This window comes from Carassius gibelio, chromosome B17 (assembly GCF_023724105.1).
Source record: "Carassius gibelio isolate Cgi1373 ecotype wild population from Czech Republic chromosome B17, carGib1.2-hapl.c, whole genome shotgun sequence".
In the NCBI taxonomy this organism is placed as follows: Eukaryota; Metazoa; Chordata; class Actinopteri; order Cypriniformes; family Cyprinidae; genus Carassius; species Carassius gibelio.
Genome location: NC_068412.1, coordinates 27,203,681 through 27,221,767, shown reverse-complemented (window position 1 = coordinate 27,221,767; position 18,087 = coordinate 27,203,681). Strand labels below are relative to the sequence as shown.

Sequence of the window (18,087 nt, the reverse complement as noted above, 5' to 3'; positions counted from 1 at the left end):
CCTCTGGTTTGATCCAAGTCTCTGTAAGGGCCATGAGATTGTGAGTAATAATAGAAGTAATGAAATCGGCTTTGTTTACAGCAGACTGGCAATTCCAGAGACTAATAGAAAAAGAAAGTGTGCAGGTGGTTAAGATTACGCTGCCTACAGTGTGTGATGCGTGGTTTGCAGGTGGTAGTGATAGTAGGGATCTACAAAAACATTATATATATATATATATATATATATATATATATATATATATATATATATATATATATATATATACAGTATTGTTCAAAATAATAGCAGTACAATGTGACTAACCAGAATAATCAAGGTTTTTAGTATATTTTTTATTGCTACGTCGCAAACAAGTTACCAGTAGGTTCAGTAGATTGTCAGAAAAAAACAAGACCCAGCATTCATGATATGCACGCTCTTAAGGCTGTGCAATTGGGCAATTAGTTGAAAGGGGTGTGTTCAAAAAAATAGCAGTGTCTACCTTTGACTGTACAAACTCAAAACTATTTTGTACAAACATTTTTTTTTCTGGGATTTAGCAATCCTGTGAATCACTAAACTAATATTTAGTTGTATGACCACAGTTTTTTAAAACTGCTTGACATCTGTGTGGCATGGAGTCAACCAACTTGTGGCACCTCTCAGCTGTTATTCCACTCCATGATTCTTTAACAACATTCCACAATTCATTCACATTTCTTGGTTTTGCTTCAGAAACAGCATTTTTGATATCACCCCACAAGTTCTCAATTGGATTAAGGTCTGGAGATTGGGCTGGCCACTCCATAACATTAATTTTGTTGGTTTGGAACCAAGACTTTGCCCGTTTACTAGTGTGTTTTGGGTCATTGTCTTGTTGAAACAACCATTTCAAGGGCATGTCCTCTTCAGCATAGGGCAACATGACCTCTTCAAGTATTTTAACATATGCAAACTGATCCATGATCCCTGGTATGTGATAAATAGGCCCAACACCATAGTAGGAGAAACATGCCCATATCATGATGCTTGCACCTCCATGCATTACTGTCTTCACTGTGTACTGTGGCTTGAATTCAGAGTTTGGGGGTCGTCTCACAAACTGCCTGTGGCCCTTGGACCCAAAAAGAACAATTTTACTCTCATCAGTCCACAAAATGTTCCTCCATTTCTCTTTAGGCCAGTTGATGTGTTCTTTGGCAAATTGTAACCTCTTCTGCACATGCCTTTTTTTTAACAGAGGGACTTTGCAGGGGATTCTTGAAAATAGATTAGCTTCACACAGACGTCTTCTAACTGTCACAGTACTTACAGGTAACTCCAGACTGTCTTTGATCATCCTGGAGGTGATCATTGGCTGAGCCTTTGCCATTCTGGTTATTCTTCTATCCATTTTGATGGTTGTCTTCCGTTTTCTTCCACGTCTCTCTGGTTTTGCTCTCCATTTTAAGGCATTGGAGATCATTTTAGCTGAACAGCCTATCATTTTTTGCACCTCTTTATAGGTTTTCCCCTCTCTAATCAACTTTTTAATCAAAGTACGCTGTTCTTCTGAACAATGTCTTGAACGACCCATTTTCCTCAGCTTTCAAATGCATGTTCAACAAGTGTTGGCTTCATCCTTAAATAGGGGCCACCTGATTCACACCTGTTTCTTCACAAAATTGATGACCTCAGTGATTGAATGCCACACTGCTATTTTTTTTAACACACCCCTTTCAACTAATTCAACTAATTGCCCAATTGCACAGCCTTAAGAGCGTGCATATCATGAATGCTGGGTCTCATTTGTTTTCTGAGAATCTACTGAACCTACTGGTAACTTGTTTGCCACGTAGCAATAAAAAAATTATACGAAAAACCTTGATTATTCTGGTTAGTCACATTGTACTGCTATTATTTTGAACAATACTGTATATATATATATATATATATATATATATATATATATATATATATATATCTGAGTGGTGGGCTGTTATCGGCGTTAATCTGCTGCATTAATGTGAGACTCTTATCGGGCGATAAAAAAATATTATTAATCTATCCTCAAATTTGGGTTAAGAGCTGGCTCTATACTAGGAAAGCTATGATGACTTTCACCTTGACATTTTAGCGCAGATGTATGCCTAATCGAATTGCACTGTAGGGGGCGAGAACGAGTCTTCGAACCTGTGTGTATGCCTACTGTGACATTGCCAAATCAAACATGATGTGCTATAACATGGATGCAGCTGAGGCTGCCGGGTTTGCTTCAGGGAATTATTATTATTTTTTTAAGAAGCTTCCCAATGGAAACCTTGACAAGACACGCGGTTGTTTCACACTTAACACATCTGCAGTGCGTATGCAGTCCGTGTCCGTTACGTATGTGGTGCTGAAGCAGCACGGACTCATACTCATTGTGCTTTCACACAGGATGCGTTTTCAGTCCGCTACTCGGACGCACCACTCCTGGAACGCACTGACGGACTGCAATCGCGTGAACGCTGGAATCCGTTAACATGGGTGCGTAAAAAAATTTGAAACGCATACGCACTGCAGACGGAGTATGTGTGAAACAGGTGTAAGGTTGTTTGCACCTTATGCAATGTGGAATTAGTTTACAGCTTTCTCAAGCAGTTTGTGATGCATTTTGGAAACAGGAGATGAGCCCATGTTCTAATGCACCACCTGGCTTGAGAAACCCCTTCTAAAAGACTTACTTTTAGTCATTAATTTATTTGGGTAGCATACATATTCTGAATGCCTTTGTCTGAATTCAAATGAACCATTTTAATCTAGATTAATCTAAAAATATAAAAGGTGTGCATTATTGATGACACCTAGATTAACAGTTTACAGTTGTTTTTATGAATGTAAGTCATTCTCTTCAAATGTTATTGACGTTAGAATCGTGTATACCAAATTGCATGTAACTTTAGAGACGGTCCCTAAATTAGCATATATCGGACATCCACCGTCAAAGCAACTTTATGCCGGGGTATTATTATTATTATTTATTTTTTTACTTTCTGCCATATTCTTGTCTCTGTGCTGGATTGCTGATGTCTTTTCCACGGGCATAGATGTCCATCCATCAATTATGAGCGTTCACTCGCAGACATGAGGTGCGAGCACAGGTTGGGGAAAGGTGCTGTTTTTTTTTGTTTTTTTTGAGCAATTGGGATGTTGCCTCCCTGGGAGTTGGTGCCCTACTCAAACTGTGTACTCTGCATATAGGGAGCGGCAGTACGGAGTAGGCTACATGGTTGTTTATCGAAATGTTAACCTAATGGTGCATTACAGAAAGCTTGAATATAATATAATATAATATAATATAATATAATATAATATTATATTATATTATATTATATTATATTATATTATATTATATTATATTATATTATATTATATTATATTATAATAGTTTTAAGTATATTTGTAGACACTTTATTTCCAGGCCCAAGATGGCTGCACATCGGTTGACAGTTTTTTATATTTGTCTTTGAAGCATGTTTCCTACATTAGTTCTTTCATTATTATTTTTTGTTCAGTCATATAATTTAGATGTGTATTTGTATTTTTAGTTTTTTTGCCCGTTTTAAGTATTTAATTTATAATTTCAAATTGAACTATAATCACATGAATAAAGAACTTGAATAAAGTTGAAGGTCTTCTTACGATGCACTTATGGCTTTATTACTACCGAGCACTAATACAGTATTGTTCAAAATAATAGCAGTACAATGTGACTAACCAGAATAATCAAGGTTTTTCGTATATTTTTTTATTGCTACGTGGCAAACAAGTTACCAGTAGGTTCAGTAGATTCTCAGAAAACAAATGAGACCCAGCATTCATGATATGCACGCTCTTAAGGCTGTGCAATTGGGCAATTAGTTGAAAGGGATGTGTTCAAAAAAATAGCAGTGTGGCATTCAATCACTGAGGTCATCAATTTTGTGAAGAAACAGGTGTGAATCAGGTGGCCCCTATTTAAGGATGAAGCCAACACTTGTTGAACATGCATTTGAAAGCTGAGGAAAATGGGTCATTCAAGACATTGTTCAGAAGAACAGCGTACTTTGATTAAAAAGTTGATTAGAGAGGGGAAAACCTATAAAGAGGTGCAAAAAATGATAGGCTGTTCAGCTAAAGTGATCTCCAATGCCTTAAAATGGAGAGCAAAACCAGAGAGACGTGGAAGAAAACGGAAGACAACCATCAAAATGGATAGAAGAATAACCAGAATGGCAAAGGCTGAAGAGGACATGCCCTTGAAATGGTTGTTTCAACAAGACAATGACCCAAAACACACTAGTAAACGGGCAAAGTCTTGGTTCCAAACCAACAAAATTAATGTTATGGAGTGGCCAGCCCAATCTCCAGACCTTAATCCAATTGAGAACTTGTGGGGTGATATAAAAAATGCTGTTTCTGAAGCAAAACCAAGAAATGTGAATGAATTGTGGAATGTTGTTAAAGAATCATGGAGTGGAATAACAGCTGAGAGGTGCCACAAGTTGGTTGACTCCATGCCACACAGATGTCAAGCAGTTTTAAAAAACTGTGGTCATGCAACTAAATATTAGTTTAGTGATTCACAGGATTGCTAAATCCCAGAAAAAAAAAATGTTTGTACAAAATAGTTTTGAGTTTGTACAGTCAAAGGTAGACACTGCTATTTTTTTGAACACACCCCTTTCAACTAATTGCCCAATTGCACAGCCTTAAGAGCGTGCATATCATGAATGCTGGGTCTTGTTGGTTTTCTGACAATCTACTGAACCTACTGGTAACTTGTTTGCCACGTAGCAATAAAAAATATACTAAAAACCTTGATTATTCTGGTTAGTCACATTGTACTGCTATTATTTTGAACAATACTGTAGATCTAAGATGATTTTCAAGTGCTACTTAACTTACGATGCTTTTGGGAAACAGACCATAATATTAAGATCAGTCGTATGATCGTTATTACGAACTTCTTAGGCTTACAAAACCTTTGGGGAAAAACAATGCCTTTTAAATAATTTTAAATGTAATACTGTTAAAGCTTTTGACATTAAGTGTTTTGTGGATAAAATGAGAAGACCACATCCAATAAACATTAACAGTTAATTTCCCATATTCATACAATGATTATACAATGTTTTTATATTGTTGTACTTTGTGTATAAATACATACATTTAAAATAATATGTTTACACATTTTTTTAAATATAAAAGTATAGGTAAATTCAGTCTAAATTAAGTAAAATTTTTAGTTCCACTAACCTGACGCGCGCACTTGACTTAATATAATATGTCCTCTCAACTAAGCCCAAGCACTAAAATTAGTTCAACTTAAATATTTTTGCCCTTCCAACATTTTGTTAATTGGATTTTTTTTTACAGTGTAGCTTATATATCCCATTTGGACTTTTCCAGCATTTTTCCATCAAAAGGTAACAAATCACTCAAACTTTCCTGTCGTTGTCCATTTTTATTTTTTAATATTTAATTTTTATCTTATACAGTCTCTTTACGTTAACCATTTTACTTTGCTTTATGTTTTCTTGGATTTCATCAGAGGTTATATATGTTAGAATTCCATATTATTACTCCCTTTTCATTGGCAGGGTACGGGATAGTAGAGGACTCAGATGCATAGTGAAAAGGAGAATCTTTATTCTCTCCACAAAACACAAAATAACATAAATAATAATTTAAATATTGCTTAGGTGAACATAATCTTCCCCCCATTTCATGTTCACCACACGGTCATATTATAATTATTAAATTATCTTGCATGCTCTGCCTATTATTTTAGATTTTATTTTGGGATTGAGGATGTCTCTTATTTAGATATTCAACTGCAGCAAGCCTACTGATCTGCCACTTCACATTATATTGCAAAAAACCCAACACATTAGCAGATCTACCCAATTGGCCTTATATCATTTCACACATACTGTAAGCTACTATCCAGTACGGTACTGAACAAGCTACCAAACAAGCTAGGTAACCTTATAATCACCAATGTAAGAAACAATATATTGTAGGAAAATTATATTGGTTATCATTAGGATTACAAGGGGATGGAAAATTTATGGTAAGTTTCCGGAATCTTTCAAAAAATCCCAGAAAAATAAAAATAAAAATCCTGGAAAATAATAAAAAAAATAGACATTTTGCACTTTTTTGCAACCCTAGTTATGACAGTTTTTTTGTCATGACTATTTTGTTAATTTATTTACATAGCCTTGTCTGTGTTAAAGAATCACTTAAAATTAGATTAGCCTTGACAGTCTACTTACTGGAGTTCCACAACTATTGAAGAGCTTTGTTTGTGTGTATAGGTGAGGTAAAGGGGGAAAGCAGGCAGTGGACAAAAGCACTCTGGGGCAAGGAGGATGGGACTCAGAATGTTTCTAAATGCTTTTAATTTTTTGCACCATTTGCAATTATATTGTTTTACTGTTTACAGTTATTTTAAGTATATATCAATATATTTTTTTACAATACACAGCATGGTTTGTAATTATATTTTTAATTAAAAAATGGGTTAACTCTACCTTTAATTCTTTTTCACAGAGATCATGTGATCAGTTCAGTCTTGCCCCTGACTGTGCATCTCACCATATCTGACTGTCAGACTTCCATCAGACAGAGAGTCAAAGATCAGCACAAAACCAGCATGAAGAACAAGTATGAAAGATTATTTGAGGGAATCAAACTAGATCACAATCAAACCCTCCTGAACAGGATCTACACACAGCTCTACATCATAGAGGGAGAGAGTGAAGGAGTGAATGAAGAACATGAAGTTTTACAGATGGAGAAAACACCCAGAACACAAGACACTTCAATCTGCTGCAATGACATCTTTCAACAATTACATCAACCAGGATGTGAGGAGAAAGAGAAAATCAAGACCGTTATTACTAAAGGCATCGCTGGAATTAGAAAAAATGTCTCTATGCAGAATAAAAATAACATCAAGACTGTTCTCACCAAAGGTATTGCTGGAGTTGGCAAAACTGTCTCTGTGCAGAAGTTCATTCTGGACTGGGCCGAGGGAAAAGCCAATCAGGATGTAGATTTCATGTTTGTGCTTCCATTTCGAGAGATAAACTTGATTAAAAATCACAATTACAGTCTTCACAGACTTCTTCTGGTCTTTTATCCTGAACTTAATGGTCTAGACCCAAAGATTTATGAAGAATGTAAGGTTGTGTTCATCTTTGATGGTCTGGATGAAAGCAGAATTAAACTGATATTTGCAGACAGACAGAAAGTTTGTGATGTGAATGAGTCTTCATCAGTGGGTGTGTTGATGTCAAACCTCATCAGAGGAGAGCTGCTTCCCTCTGCTCTCATCTGGATCACCTCCAGACCAGCAGCAGCCTATAAGATCCCTTCAAAATACATAATCCGTGTGACAGAAATTCAGGGATTCAATGATTCTCAGAAGGAGGAATATTTCAGGAAGAGAATCAGTAATGAGCATCAAGCCAGCAGAATCATCTCACACATCAGAAGATCAAGAAGCCTTCACATCATGTGTCACATCCCCGTCTTCTGCTGGATCTCAGCCACTGTGCTTCAAAACCTCCTGAAACAAGATGACAGTGCAGAAATCCCTCAAACTCTAACGGAAATGTACATCCACTTCCTTCTGACTCAGATCAACATGAAGAGTCAGAAGTATGATGAGAGAAAACCAAAGAAACTCCTGAAGTCCAGCAGAGATGTGTTTGTGAAACTTGCTAAACTGGCTTTCAAACAGCTGATGAAGGGCAATGTGATGTTCTATGAGGAAGACCTTATTGAGAGCAGCATAGACATCACTGATGCCTCAGTGTATTCTGGGATTTGCACTGAGATCTTTAAGGAGGAATCTGTGATTCATCAGAGGAAAGTCTATTGCTTCATTCATCTGAGCTTTCAGGAGTTTCTAGCTGCTTTCTTTGTGTTTTTCTCACATTTAGTCAAAAATAAAGAATCACTGAAGTCGATACTAATGGAAATAAATGGACAGTCCAATTGGAAAGTCCCTTGGTATGACTCATCACAGGACTCTCTGTATGAGCTACTAAAAGTGGCAGTTGATAAATCCTTACAGAGTGAAAATGGACACCTGGACCTTTTCCTGCGGTTCCTGCTGGGTGTCTCTCTGGAGTCCAATCACAGACTATTACAGGATCTACTGACACACACAGTGAACAGCTCAGAGACCATAAAGAGAATCACACAGTACATTAAAGACAAACTCAAGACTAATGAACATCTCTCAGGTGATAGATGTATCAATCTGTTCCTCTGTCTGCTGGAAATGAAGGATCAGACTCTTTACAGAGAGATTCAAGAGTTTGTGAAATCAGAGAATCACTCAGTGGAGAAACTCTCTCTGTCTCAATGCTCAACAATCGCCTACATGCTTCAGATATCAGAGGAGGTGCTGGATGAATTTGATCTGAAGAAATACAACACAACAGCTGAGGGTAGAAGGAGACTGGTATCAGCTGTGGTGAACTGCAGAAAAGCTCTGTAAGTATTCATTTATGAAATCAGAGATCAAACTAAATGTGTTCTGGTGAGACAGTATTTTAGACTAAAGAGTTCACACATAAGAGTCTATAGACGGTTTCAACGGCAACAACATAAACAAACCTTACTGCGCGTGCCCGTATTGTGGACCTAACTTAACTTCCGGTAGACTTCCAAATAGAATAAATAACAACAGCCAAGTCCCTCTAGAGTAGATATTTTTTGATAACAAACAAAATATGTTTGCTGCGTGGATCAGGCGGACTTAATGAATATGCAAATTCATTATTTGCCAGCAGGAGATGTTTTAAAGCATAGACATAAAGCGCGAGAAATAGAGGTTTCCCCAGCTGTAAACAAAGCAGAGCTACACTCACAAATGCTGCGTTATCAGGCATATAACATGCAAGTCTTCCTTCAGAAATACTGCGATATAAAAACACCTGTGCCTCGCTTTGATATTTAAACATATAAATGTAAGGAATTATTATTAATAAAAGTGCAGTACGTAACGTTACTCATGTTTATTCAATGAAGCCTTTTTGAAAATCGATCAGTTTTAAAATTGTGGCGAGTCTCCAAAAAAAAAAAAAAAACGTATGGGAAACACATCCCGCAGCACAACCACCTGAGCCCAACTTCAGTCTACTCATCACCTTGACTAAACTGTATTTGTAGAAGGCAAGGCACTGCAGCCAACAGACCGGAAGTTAACTTAGGTCCAGGCGCGTGCGCTCGATGAAACCGTCTATACCTTAATCGATTAATTTAGAATCTGGTATCCCTTCAATTACCAACTACCAGTTTCAAATACTGGTTGAGTGGAATGATCCTATTTCTGTAAACAATTAACGTCTCAACAAAATGTCAGTCTCAAGTACAATTGGTTACAACTTCAACACCGACATATGCTTCTATCATAAAGCTCCAGGCCAGTGTTGCTAGATTTTACTAGAAAAGTAGGAAAAAAAAACCAACAACAATAAAAACGGATATGTCAACAGTGGACCAGCATAACAAACACACACAAAAAGTTTTATCACCAATGTCCAACAAATAAAAAGGCAGTCAGTCAGGGAATGTAATTAAATATAAATAAGAAAATAACTCAATATTACATTTAGTTTTAGTGACAGAAGCTCCACATTGCAACAGAATGACAGTGTCAAGACAGGACATAGATAATAAAAATAATATACAAATAGACCATGTACAAAATAACAAATATACAATATAGACGATTATGTATGTACAGGTATGATATGTGCAAATTTAAAATGTAAAAAAATGTGTGTGTTAAATGTATTATAGTTTTGTGCGTTCCACGTGTATTGTCAAGTGTTCATGAGATGGATTGCCTGAGGGAAGAAACTGTTCCTGTGTCTGGTCAATCTGGTGCTCAGGGCAGTGTAGCATTGACCAGATGGCAACAGTTCAAAGAGGGAGTGTGCTGGATGTGAGGGGTCCAGAGTGTTTTTGCCAGCCCTTTTGCTCACTCTGGATGGGTTCAGAGTAGGTTGTACCAGTGATTCACTCAGCAGTCCGAACTATCCTACGTAGTCTTCTGAGGTCAGATTTGGTAGCTGAGCTGAACCAGACAGTTATTGAAGTGCAGAGGACGGATTCAATGATGGCAGAGTAGAACTGTTTCAGCAGATTGCTCACCTAATGCCTGCCCTCAGTGTTTTCTAATTGCCGATGGCTTGCTTGCTCGACACAACCCAGTGTTACAATATGCCATAATTCCAGCCAAACAGAGATGAGACTGCTAAATTCTTATTGGCTGCCTTGACAACCAATCTAAACATTCCTTGTATTACTGATGACATCGGAAGAGGGAAAATACAGTGCAAGTTGATATTCTGATTATATTTTTCAAAGCACATTTTACCAATTTCCAATGATATTAATCTTAATAACTACTATTATAATACACTATTATTGTATTTAATCACTCATCTGATATATAATTGTTCATGAAGGCTGGAAGGTAAAAAATACTTATATTCAGGCTGTCAGGATTGGATCTGTTTTGTCACATGTTTCAGTTCCTGTTTTGTCTTACTTAATCTGTTTCCTGTCCTTGTTTTTTTCTGCCTTTAAAAACCCTAGTCCTTTCAGTTCAGTTTTGTCAGGTCTATCAGTTCCATACATGTGTCTTCCTCCTGTTCTCCCTGTTGAATTTACTTCTGGGTCGTATTAATAAAGAATATTTCGATTTATCCTCGGCTCCGTGTTCCTTCTGGCAGCATATTGGCAGAAGACCCAACCAAAACACAATGTAAATTACGTCTACCCTATGTTTGTTTTCTGTGTGTTTTCCTCGGTCCTTTTTTCTTTCCATTGTGTTTCATGGATCCCCTCCTTCGACCCAAATATCTCCTTCTCCTGCTGGCACTATCAGTGACTATACCAGACAGTTCCTGTTATAAACTCACATCACCAGCTACCCTGACAATGAGCTCTTTGCCTTCTATGACGCGAGCCTTAATGCCGAGTGCAGAGTGTTCTCGTCCGAAGATGGCCCTCGGGAGGAATTCACCACATTTGTGGAGTTGTCTCTGGTGAGAAACAGGTCGCCTCATACAATCTGCCACATGGAGGATCTCGCTGGATCCACTCCAGACCCAGAGCCCAGCCCACCATCTCCCCACAGTACGGAGAATACGCCCTAGCCCACTGATGATGGAGAGCCAGAGCCCAACCCGTTAGACCAGGTGCAAGAGCCAACTACAGTGCCCACCGCAAGAGAGAGTGCTGCAGCTGCTGTGAGCGTGGAGTGGAGATCCGCTCCCTGCACTGCGGCTGAGGGTGAGCAGACTATGGAACACCATAAAGGCCAAAATGAGGAGGAGGATATTATTTATTGGGAATCAGAACTGGAGGTTGAACTGGCCCCAACAAATATTTTTGTTGTCGAGTAGTCGTTTAATGTCATATGATCCAATGTAAGAGACTGCAATAACATGATTTGACCAGTGTGGAGCTGTAGCGTTAGACTGTAACTCAGCTCTTTCGATGAAACTCAGGAGAAGAAGACAGTGCTTCAGAGCAAACACAGCCCTTTCCAAGGGTGCTGATCTGCGTTTGGATGATTGTAAATATCTGCTGCATGTTTTCTCCCAATAACAAAATAAACACATCAAAAACTGACAGCAGTGAGAAAACATCAGTTTAAAATGCATCTGATTACAGTTTTTTTCAGTCGCTAACAAGCAATTGTCCAAGCAGTTGTCACATTTTTAAAACTCTAAACACAATTAGCGCAGCATCCGTCTATTGTGGCCATACCATTCATACATTTCATGTCGTTTTCACACAATATGGAGTCATTGAACACATTTCCACAATGCTTACATTTTCTGAACAGACAAGCTATACCTCCCAACAAAATTATGGATCGTTTTTGTAGTATTTACAAATGTTAACACACAACATCCCACAATAGCAAAAACAATGTTCCAAACCTTAGAGACAGTATAAAAACCTCTGCTTCTGCAATTATATCAGTTCAAAAACAATATATCTTAGCTGATTTATGTTGTGTAAATTGGGCCAACCACAACTGATTCCAATCTGGCTTAGACTCAATGGCAGGGGTTATTTTTTTCTATTACATTGACACTTATACAATAAAAGGAGGACTTTGAAGAGTGATGTTTTTGGAAACAGAAACAGAAAAAGACAAACACTGTGTGAGAGGAGCAGGAGCAGTGAGAGGAGCAAGAGCAGTGAGAGATGCAGTGAGGGGAGCAGTGAGAGGAGCAGGAGCAGTGAGAGGAGCAGGGGCAGTGAGAGGAGCAGTGAGAGGAGCAATGAGAGGAGCAGGAGCAGTGAGAGGAGCAGTGAGAGGAGCAATGAGAGGAGCAGGAGCAGTGAGAGATGCAGTGAGAGGAGCAGGAGCAGTGAGAGGAGCAGTGAGAGGAGCAATGAGAGGAGCAGGAGCAGTGAGAGGAGCAGGGGCAGTGAGAGGAGCAGGGGCAGTGAGAGGAGCAGTGAGAGGAGCAATGAGAGGAGCAGTGAGAGGAGCAGGGGCAGTGAGAGGAGCAGGGGCAGTGAGAGGAGCAGTGAGAGGAGCAATGAGAGGAGCAGGAGCAGTGAGAGGAGCAGGGGCAGTGAGAGGAGCAGGGGCAGTGAGAGATGCAGTGAGAGGAGCAGGGGCAGTGAGAGATGCAAGTAGTTAATATACGGTAGCTTATGCCAAGATGATTTATGACTTTGACCTTTGACCTTTTGACAGGTTGAACTTCCGGTAACCTTATGATGGATGGGCGGAACTTTCCGACTTCAAGGGTTAGCCTATGACCTTTGCAATCATCGATCATGTGCTTTTGACAGAAAGTTTTACCCTATTGACCTAGTTAGTTCTAAATCATGGTTTTGACGGCTAGTTTAAACGGAAGATGAAAGACTCCCACACATCGATCATGCGGTTTTGACAGAAAGTTTTACCCTATTGACCTGTTAGTTTTAAATTAAAACGGTATATGAAAGACTCCCCAATCATCGATCATGTGGTTTTGACAGAAAGTTTTACCCTATTGACCTAGTTAGTTTTAAATTAAAACGGTATATGAAAGACTCCCCAATCATCGATCATGTGGTTTTGACAGAAAGTTTTACCCTATTGACCGTTAGTTTGTTTGAAGTCTGTGCCAGATAACTTGTTTGAAGTTTGTGTCAGTTAGCTTGTTTGAAGTTTGTGCCAGATAACTTGTTTGAAGTTTGTGTCAGTTAGCTTGTTTGAAGTTTGTGTCAGTTAGTTTGTTTGAAGTTTATCACAGTTATACGGTTATGTGTGTGTGTGTGTGTGTGTGGTTATACGGCTTCTCCCCCTCCCATTACATTTATGAGCGGTGTATAAATGGGTACGGTGTGTTCTACATTTTATATATATATATATATATATATATATATATATATATATACATTCTATATTTTATATAATTCTAAAAAATAATTAAAGGTTGCAAACACATTTTAATTATTTCACATTTATATATATAAAACATAATATAATTTATATAATCTAAAACACATTTTAATTATTTCACATTTATATATATATAAAACATTATATAATTTATATAATCTAAAACACATTTTAATTATTTCACATTTATATATATATAAAACATTATATAATTTATATAATCTAAAACACATTTTAATTATTTCACATTTTTATATATATATATATAAAACATTATATAGTTTATATAATATACATAATCTAAAAACAATTTAACTAAGGTTGAAAAAACATTCCGTTCTTTTAAAAAAGGTTATAAATGAAACTGTATAAAAAAATATACTGAAACCGACTGTTTCAGATAAAACAAGATCCATTTTCTTTTAGAGAGCTGAAGGTCCCAGTGCTTGCACGCCACAGTGCACACTCGTCCGAGTTTACTAACCAATCATAATATCTTCAAAGCCATTTTTAATTAAAACCAAACGTATCTCACGCGGGAGTACCATGTTTTTGACAGTTTTCTGACCGGTGCATCTATGAATTACGTTTGGTGCGCGGCTAGCATCTCTCGTACCCCTCTCTCTCTCCCTCTCTCTCCCTCTAATGCCTGTGTACACACATTCGTCTCCAAGTCTTATTTTCTTCTTTTAATGAATATAAACACATTATACATTCACAAACAATATAAAACAAAACATTTACATTAGTTTTGTTCATCACTAAAAATATACATTTTACCAGGATCGGGGAAAAAATATATAATTGAACAGAATGAAGAATATGGTCTATTGAGGAACCCGGACGTGTCATTGACACAATTCAGTTAAATTAATTTCACATTATTTGTTGCAAGACATTTTCTATATTATATTTAAAACCTTTTATATCCATCTTTATATCATATCTTTTTCAAAAAGCTGTTTAATTATTTATTTTAACCGTACACCTACAGTACCACCATACAATAAAATGCTGCATGCACGTACACTTTTAAGCGATCTGAATTATGACTAGCCTATAAATTTCATCATAAGCCACACGTACCTTGTTATATCACTATAATATCCACGGCGCTATACAAATTTGTATTCTGATAAACCATATAAACAACTGACATACGCGTGGACATATCAAGTTAAAAAAGAGACTTATCTCTATTTTAAACAATATTAAATTATATATGACGGCATGTTAATAAACCGGAACATACATTTTAAACAAGTATTCATCTTTTTTATAAAACACATCGCAGTAACAGACATGTTACTAAACCAAAACAAATAATTTTATCATACATTTTTTTTAATCATGTATTCAATCAATACTTATACAACATATACAAACACATTTTAAACATATTTTAAACAAAAACTAATCATAAACGCAGCCTTCTCAAAATTACCCCCCAAAACCCACTCAGACTCCAGGGGTTAAAGAATATGGAAATAAATAATTATATAATGACATCATCATCCTAAAGCAATTCATTAAACAAAAAAAGTATTCAACATTTAAGTTAATCAAACTTATAAAACACACCATACTCCTCTTTTTTAAAAAATATAACTTATTATAAATGTGATAGCATAGTATATACAATAAACATTTCTGATGATACATATAAAAAATTACCCCTTACATTTTTAGACCGGTGAGAGATGTCCAAACAGGAATGAAATATCCCCAAAATAAAATAATACGACTTAAAAAATAAAATAAAAATGATTAAATCATAAACAGAATCTCACAGGTCCTCGTAGTGAAATGTATGTGAGACCTGAGGGGCTGCTTCACACACACCCCGCGCAGGCGAGGGTGGAGTTCCAGACCGCATGATCTAAGTCAATGGTGTACATTATTTCAAAGCTAACATTAATGTAATGTTTTTTAATAATCAGTACCCCCAGTACATCTGATGTCCGTTGATTCTTAATTCAACAAAATGATGATATATATTACCTAAAATATTTTATATTTTTATATAATTTTATATAATAAATAATTATTTAATATATCATATTATATCATATCATATATATGATCATATTATATCAGATGCGTCATGCATTAATCACTTTAGATTCTTTAAAGTTCTTATTTTTAGCACCATCTTCAAAGTTTTCATACCATCTCTCTCTCTCTCTCTCTCTCTCTCTCTCCCTCACACCCACACACACACACACACACACACACACACACACACACACACACACACACACACACTCTATCTCCCTCTCTCCCTCACACACACACACTCTATCTCTCTCTCTCCCTCTCTCTCCCTCTCTCTCCCTCTCCCTCTCTCTCTCTCTCTCTCACACACACACACACACACACACACAATATGAAACATGATGCCAAAGTCTTTCTGTATGTTTTAAAAATAAAAAATATTGATTTAGCTTTAAATCTATACTTAGGAGCTCGTTTGTTTGTCACAGTATAGACTGTGAAGTTTAGATGAAGTTGTTTTATCTTTTAGAAGAAAGACCCTCGATCGTATTCAACCATTACAGATGGTTCAGGAAAGACCCACGCGTCCTAGAGATGTAATTTATGTGCGTTGCTACGGTCGTAAACCTTTCACATATCCACGGTGCTTTCAGACACAGAGCAGGAAAGACATTTGCAGGCCCTCTGCTTAGCCGTGCCAAAATACCTCCATTTAAAAGCAAAAATATTAAAATGACCGCCTGTACATCTAACAGGCTGTAGTTCTATTTTATATGTTTTGTATTAAAAGTACTTACTTTTGTATTTAAATCCTTATTTAAAACAATATATTTAACCGACAGTATCCCCCCAACGTGTGTTTTCCATCAGTTGTTTGCCCTTCAGCCTTATTACGTAGTGCTTTTCATTTAGCCTACTGTAAGATCCCTTTACAATAGCGTAATGAAAGTTAACTTTTCTTAAAGATTATAGTTGTATTTTACTGTATCCCCATCCTTCTATCCTGTAGATTATATGCGTACTGTAAAATAACAAATATGCATCTTGCTTAAAGTCACTAAAATAATTACACCCACAATTTGAAACGTGTTTAAACACATTGTGTGTCACTAAAGCAAGGCACACCGTCTATCGTCTTATTTTTTTAAATAACCGATGACCGTCATCGTCTCTTCATATAATTTATCCACCCGAGTGCTTTTCTCACACGAGTAGAAAACTCTTTCTCTTTGGATGTGTTTGGCAGAAACATAATTTCTACATCAGAAAATTTTTTAAATGTACGCTGAACTTTTCTCATTCTACAGAAATACTATTTGCAAATTATTTACCCGGCCTATAACACTCGGTGTAAATGTTCTTACCTAGAACAGAAAACATACGCTTTGACTGTTTTGTAGATGCCAACAGATCATGACAAGGGTGTTTCACATCTAAGAATCACAATGTTTTGTAAATGACATTTTTCTTACACCTCGATATTTAGCCATATCAAGATTTTGGAGGTCCGTTCACAATTTGTTTGTCGGATCCTACGTTTTTATGCGATCTTTGTGCGGCGTCATCGTAATAGGAATAAATGAAAATTAAGAAATTAAGTTACAGTTTCTCTCTTCGAGATATTTATTTTAGCTCAACTTTGTGTCTGTCCAAAAGTGTGATCGCATGAAGCATCGAAGCAAAAATGAAGTCTAGCTGTTTTACACTTAAAACTATTACAACCTAAACAAATCAAACGGTACACTCGTTTAAGTTTCCACACTCTTGTGAGATACATTTTATCCATAACCTTTTGTGTATTCGAGCGACCAAACCACTAAGAAAGAGAGTATAGCGAGAAAACTGTTGACTTGTTAACTGTTGATTTGTAAATGATATTTTTATTACTCCATTAGATTTAGTCATCGTCTTCGGATAGCCGATGACGCAAATCACATTTTGTTTTAAGACTCCTGTAAGTTCATGCTAACTCTCGCGTGGGAAAGAGAGCGGGGTGAGCGTATTCTATTCATTTAAGAAAAATTATTAAACATTTTCCCCGAACATTTTTTTTTCTATTATTTTGACAAAACACGACACGACGACATTAAAGAATGTTATCAGTTCCTACGGCCATCTTCTTCGATTCAAATAAAGCAACATCTCTAGTGTATGTGCTAAACATCTTTGCTTCTCCACTTCTCCAGATTTGTTAGATGGGCTACCGTTGTAATACAAACACATTTGAGAACTACGACGTTCTCACTTTTGTAACGGTTATAGAAAAATGCCGTACACACTTTTGCATTTCATAATTCAGTGATTTTAGCTGTAATGAGCACATAAGACAAAAATTGTCAACGTGTGACTCGTAAACATGTATCATTTTATTTATTAATTTATTTTTACCAGAGATAGTCGACACGTTGTTTTGCAGTTTTCTCAGACTGCGGTCAAACATACACTGCCTGTTCATAGAAATTTTACAGCATGACAATATCGCCCCTACATCTAGAGCTCTTGTTCATATAGCCGATGACCGTATTCAGATTGTTTCAGCATTTGCCGCTTGACATTAAAGAGTAGGCCTATGCGTACTCCCCTTTGGTCGTAAGCATTATCATCTACCGTGCGCTGAGATTTTTCTGCTTTGTCCACTGTTGACGGATTTGCTAGAGGGACTA

At 36.8% G+C, this 18,087-nt stretch overlaps 1 protein-coding gene across 3 annotated transcripts in view; it reads left to right on the top strand.

Moving 5' to 3' along the window:
* Positions 1–18,087, top strand: part of LOC127976159 (NACHT, LRR and PYD domains-containing protein 3) — a 579,287-nt gene that overhangs the window by 196,070 nt on the left and 365,130 nt on the right. The window contains exon 2 of one of the 3 annotated variants that reach the window (XM_052580380.1): positions 6,541–8,496. The exons of the other annotated variants lie outside the window; for them this stretch is intronic. Within the exon in view, the coding sequence (XP_052436340.1) occupies positions 6,644–8,496 (1,853 nt within the window). The 5' untranslated portion in view covers positions 6,541–6,643. The remainder of the gene's footprint in view (positions 1–6,540; positions 8,497–18,087) is intronic. 3 annotated transcript variants of the gene reach the window in all.